At 36.9% G+C, this 5335-nt stretch overlaps 1 protein-coding gene across 1 annotated transcript in view; it reads left to right on the plus strand.

Moving 5' to 3' along the window:
* KAT6B (K(lysine) acetyltransferase 6B) overlaps positions 1 to 5335 on the plus strand; it is a 116102-nt gene that overhangs the window by 5248 nt on the left and 105519 nt on the right. The window contains exon 2 of the mRNA XM_009322458.1: positions 1864 to 2760. Within this exon, the coding sequence (XP_009320733.1) occupies positions 2140 to 2760 (621 nt within the window). The 5' untranslated portion in view covers positions 1864 to 2139. The remainder of the gene's footprint in view (positions 1 to 1863; positions 2761 to 5335) is intronic.

Below are 5335 nucleotides of genomic sequence, written 5' to 3' on the forward strand. Positions count from 1 at the left end.
TAGAATGTCTGTTTACAGTACAAGTTATTGTTTTATTACAAATACTTGAAATACACAGAACTGTTATCAAATATAGCTTGCATGAGTACAGACTGGGAGCAAGAAACAGGATCCAATCTATGTAGATCAATAGGGTTCAGTATGAGAGCCAATCAAACATTCGGGCCCTGCGTTTCTGTCAGGAATGTGTCTTCATTCTGGCGGTCAGTTGAACTTTCATATTTCTAAATCTGAAAATGCTTAAGCTTCAATCAAACCTAAAGAATGACAAAATCATAAAATGAATTGGTTAATATTTCTACTATTTGGGTATAGAAGAATTTTATATTCACCAATAACCAGCTGCTCTTTTGTTACTAATCCTGTTGTGTAGGTGTAATAATATGTGAAACATGATCTGGAGTTTATATTTAAAGAGACTTTTGAGGGGGTAGAAGGAGGAGAAGATACGGGACCAAAAGTGGTTTTTATACTCATTCTCGTCACAGTTGCAGAGGAAGCTTTTTAACAAGTTGAAAATAACTTAGATTACTGCATCAATTCAGTTTTTTTTCTATTTATAATTTACTCAAGTTTTAAACATGATTGAAATGCAAGATGACTTGAATAAATGAATAAAAATTAGGTCCAAGACTTGTGTAATTATAGATATTATTGTTAGTTATAGGCTGCTTGCCATAGCTTTATAAATGTAGTTTCAGATTAACTCAGTTTTAGATTTTGCTGTGAAACTGGTGAATTTTCTGCTTTACAAGACAACCCATTTATTGAGAATAAAGATTTTCCTTTTCTGGTTTTTATTTATTTTCCTTTGATTTGAAGTAATTATACAATTCTGTTAATGTCTTCAAAAGTTCACCCTCACATTTCATGGCAGAAAAAACTAATACGTCAAATACATTTATTTATTCATTAGGTGACTACTGTACTAGTTTAATTTGTGTGGCTCTTTAATATTTTTTTTTTTAAGATATATTGTCCTGCAGAATTAATAAACTGATCAAGATGTTCTTTCAGGTTTCTTATATAAGTTTTTGGTAGCCACTGAATTTTCTATTGGGAGTTACATATTCCATAATAAGTAAATGAAATTGTTAGACTGTGGGTCACTGAAACATATTTCGTCAATGTGACCTTTTTATATGTCTTCACGATGACAGTGTATTTATGTGAAAATGCTTCCTGTTACTTAATATTAATTTATGTTCCTAAGAGTTTGTATCAAAAATGCATGCCTCTACTGCACACCTTAGAATGAGAAGTGCCTTTGTGATTCTTTTCTGTATTGTACGGTACCTAGGTATTAATGAAGGATGTAATCCTAGTAACTCAGTTCTGATATTTTGCTTTTGATTTTTCCGAGTTGTATAATTAACATATGGCATGGTACTTTCAGACAGCATACTGTAAGAAATGGCAGTGGTTAATAATTTGACTTTCATTGGTTGAGGATTGTTTTTTGTTTGTGGTGGTGGTGTTTTGGGGTTTTTTTGTGCATGTATAATCCATGCAGATGGTAATTTTCCTATACCAGTGGGTCTGGAAGTGATTTGTAGGCAGTTTTAGAGAATGTTTTCAGATCTCTGCCTGAATGGAAGCTGTCCAGCAAGTCAGTAGTAGGTTAAGTGTTGGGGTGATGGAATTTAGGAAAACTGAATCAACTGAATGTTAGGAGAAGTGGAATGATTTTTTATGATGACTTGTTTGGTGTGGGGTGGGAATTGGCAAACATTTCGTATAATCTCAGAGATTTTTGCATACTGCAGCATCTACAGTATAAATGCATGTCTGAATGCATTCTGTTTTTCTTTACTACTTCAGCATTAACTGTATTCTCTCCCTGCCTCTTTTTTCTTTTTAAAGGTTGCAATAAACTTTCTTGTAAGGATGTACCAGTATCATCACGAATGAATCCTTTCTACTTTTCCATAACGGTAAAGTAATTGGAAGTTTCAGTCAGCAGATTATTTCCCTGCCTTTTCCGGCTCCTCAGGATGGATATTTTTGAGATGCAGCCAAGCAGTGTGTGGAATCCTTCGATTTGTGTTTGAGGTGTGAATAACCTCTGAAAGATCTGCTGAAAGGATAAGGAGGAACCTCTATGGGTAACCCTTGGCTGGAAACAATTACTGGTCAACCATGGTAAAACTTGCCAACCCTCTTTATACGGAGTGGATTCTTGAAGCTATACAAAAAGTTAAAAAGCAAAAGCAAAGGCCTTCTGAAGAGAGAATATGTCATGCTGTTTGTGCTTCCCATGGATTAGATAAGAAGACTGTTTCGGAACAGTTGGAACTTAGTGTTCAAGATGGTTCTATTCTTAAAGTTACCAACAAAGGCCTTGCATCCTACAAGGACCCAGATAATCCTGGACGGTTTTCGTCTGTTAAACCTGGCACTATTCCTAAATCTGTTAAGGGATCTAGAGGAGCTTGTAATGAGCTTCGTAATGTGGATTGGAATAAACTCTTGAGAAGAGCAATTGAAGGGCTTCAAGAACCAAATGGCTCCTCCCTGAAAAACATAGAGAAATATTTGAGAAATCAAAATGACCTAGCAAATATTTTCAACAATCCTGCCTTTCAGCAGAGGTTGCGTCTGGGGGCCAAACGTGCTGTGAACAATGGGAGATTACTGAAGGATGGGCCTCAGTATAGAGTGAATTATGGCAGTTTGGAGAGCAAAGGAGCTCCAAAATACTCCAGCACTTTCCCAGCTTCTCTTCCACCTGTCAGCCTTCTACCCCATGAAAAAGATCAGGTAAGTCTGAAAAATGAGAGCAAATGTAGTGATACAAAAATGATTTTTTTTTTGTTCTTTGTTTATTTACCTAATGCAAAAATAATGGTTCTACTTGTTCTTTATTCACTCGTTTAAATGTATATAGTGAGGATGCATGTCAAAAATCCATGCAGAATCAGTTCTGGTAAAGGAAGTTTACTCAGCTCCCTATGTCCTGCCATTCTGCGTTGGATAGCTTGCTCTTTGGATTTTCAGTAGATAAACAGAGCGGCAGGGAAGAGTACAGCTGTATGCTTTCTTCTAGGCGCGAGATTGTTCTGTCTTGCCTGGCAGGCTGGTGTTGCTGAAATCTGCAGTGTGATTTGTTTGTGGCCTTCTACCTTCATTTTATGCCTGGGTGTACTGATTTTCTCGTAGGTCAAACACCACCTGAAATACTGCCAGTAGAACTCTTGATGTTTAAGACTGTTAGAATTACTATTTTTAAAGATACTTGTATGTAGATACTTAGCTTTAAAACTATAGTTAATAGGAACTGGAGTTAATGTAAATATTCTAGGAATACAAGTGAAGGTGTCAGAGTGACAAATTGAGCTAAACTGCAGAATCCTCCTCCTATTTCAGTTTTGTTGGACTTTCTACATGGATTTATTTTTGCTATTACTTGGGCCTTGTTTTCAGGTTAATTATTCACAGGGTTTTAAGCCTTGAGGGAGAAGGGGGTGTCCATCAGTGTTTTGCTTATGAAAGGATAGTGTCAAAGACATGTCGGCAGGCATTCTTTGATCATTCCCCATTTAGTATGGTGAAGTGTGTTTTGAATTTTCAGTGTACTTGGGGGAAAAATTCTACCTGTTCTATTTGAATTTGGGTATCTTAGAATATTGGTAAGTTGATGGTTTGTTTTTCTTTTTTTTTCACTTCTCAGCGGTAAAGTTTGATGGCAGTTCTTTTTGGCATGGAATAACCCAGACAACTTTGCCATCGCAGGGGTGCCATTAGTGTCTCCTTCTAGAAACTTTTTCCTTCAGCTGATTGTAAGGTGCTGGAGGGTGCAGAGTAGAAAGTGCTTGTGTTAGAAAGAATTTAGTGAAGCCTACAAGAACTGTTGTGTGTGGAACTGTCAGAAGTGACACTACAAATGGTGGTAGCTGTAGGTTGATTTTTGTGAGCTTCTCTAAATATATGTTAAATATGATTGCTTTTATATGTGGATATCTGTCTTTCAAATTGGACTTCTTGGGTGTTTGAAGGATGCATGGAGCTTCACGCTCAATAATCAGAATGCAAATTCAGAAGTGTTGCTCACTGTGCGATTACTGCTGTAGCCATACACTATAAAGATTTAATTACTTGTAGCGATAAAGCTGTGTGTTGTTTATGTACTTTCAGAGATTCTTCTGTAATTCTAATACTCTAGTGGCATGAAAGATTTGAAGGCTGGAGTACTGAGCAACCAAAATAGTTTAATACTATGGTGCTTCACATGCATTCTGTGGAAACAAAAATCTCCCTTGTTAGGCTACCTACTGGGACTGGCATCCATTGCAAGGAATGTTAGTTGGGTCATGGTGCTGAAAAAGCCGTTACTGCCATACTGAAATACTGGTATAAGGATAAATCTGTCTTTTAGAAGTTAGCCAAACAAATCTGTTCTCTAGCAAGTGCTTTGGCAAGAAATAAGCTTTCATTTGGGTGCCTCAAAATTAGCAGTGTGACTTGCGTGTTTAAAAACGGTTCGGCATACACTTTTTCCTGACAAAAATAGTTTTGATGTGAGGTTGGCGAATCAGTAGCTGCGTATCAGTGTAGCGCCCTGTTTAGTTGTACTAGTTGTGGCACAGGTTACTGGGCAAATATATATAGACTTGGTTTAAATATGGGATTTTTGCTGGTCTTCAAGCTGTATGGCTTTAAATACACTTACAGGACAGTTCTGAAAGTAACTGTACATAGGTGTCTCTATTGTTGGGATGTGACTGCATGTTCATTTGAAATTGATGGTAGTTCATGAATAAGCAGAAGGACACTGCAGGAAAACTTAGGCTGTTTTTATTGGAAGTATTTAAGTGGCAGTATGGGGCATGTCAAGATTGATTATTCAATTTTATACAGTAAAACGTAGCCAACTGGCATCTCTCGGGAATGGCTAGTCTTTGAAGAGATTGGTGTATTTTAAAGTTTCTTTGGCTGTTCATGTAGCTAGCACAAGTAAGAAGAGCTGCTTTTTTGTTTGGGTGGCTCTTTTTGTTTGGGTTTTTTGTTTTTTCAATACTAGAGGTGAAGTTCAAGTATCTCTCCTGTTGACTTTCCTTGAGGAGAAGAAAGAACAGGAGGATGTCCAGAAATCTGTTTAGATGACTGCAGAGTAGTTTTGTTTGAGTATTTGTTACTCAAAACTTGTATGAGTAATTTTGACTTTTTTAATGCATAATTAACATCTCATCCAGATGAGACGATTAAAAGATTTAGTGCATTAGAAGTGCTTGGCAATCTGAACTTTCACACTCACAGTACCAAATGCAGACTCTGAACCTTTCTTCCCGAGTGAGTAAAAGGTGATCAGAAGAGCTATAGTACTGCCTGTGTGGTT

The sequence above is a fragment of the Pygoscelis adeliae genome, unplaced genomic scaffold (assembly GCF_000699105.1).
Source record: "Pygoscelis adeliae isolate BGI_AS28 unplaced genomic scaffold, ASM69910v1 Scaffold244, whole genome shotgun sequence".
Lineage (NCBI taxonomy): Eukaryota > Metazoa > Chordata > Aves > Sphenisciformes > Spheniscidae > Pygoscelis > Pygoscelis adeliae.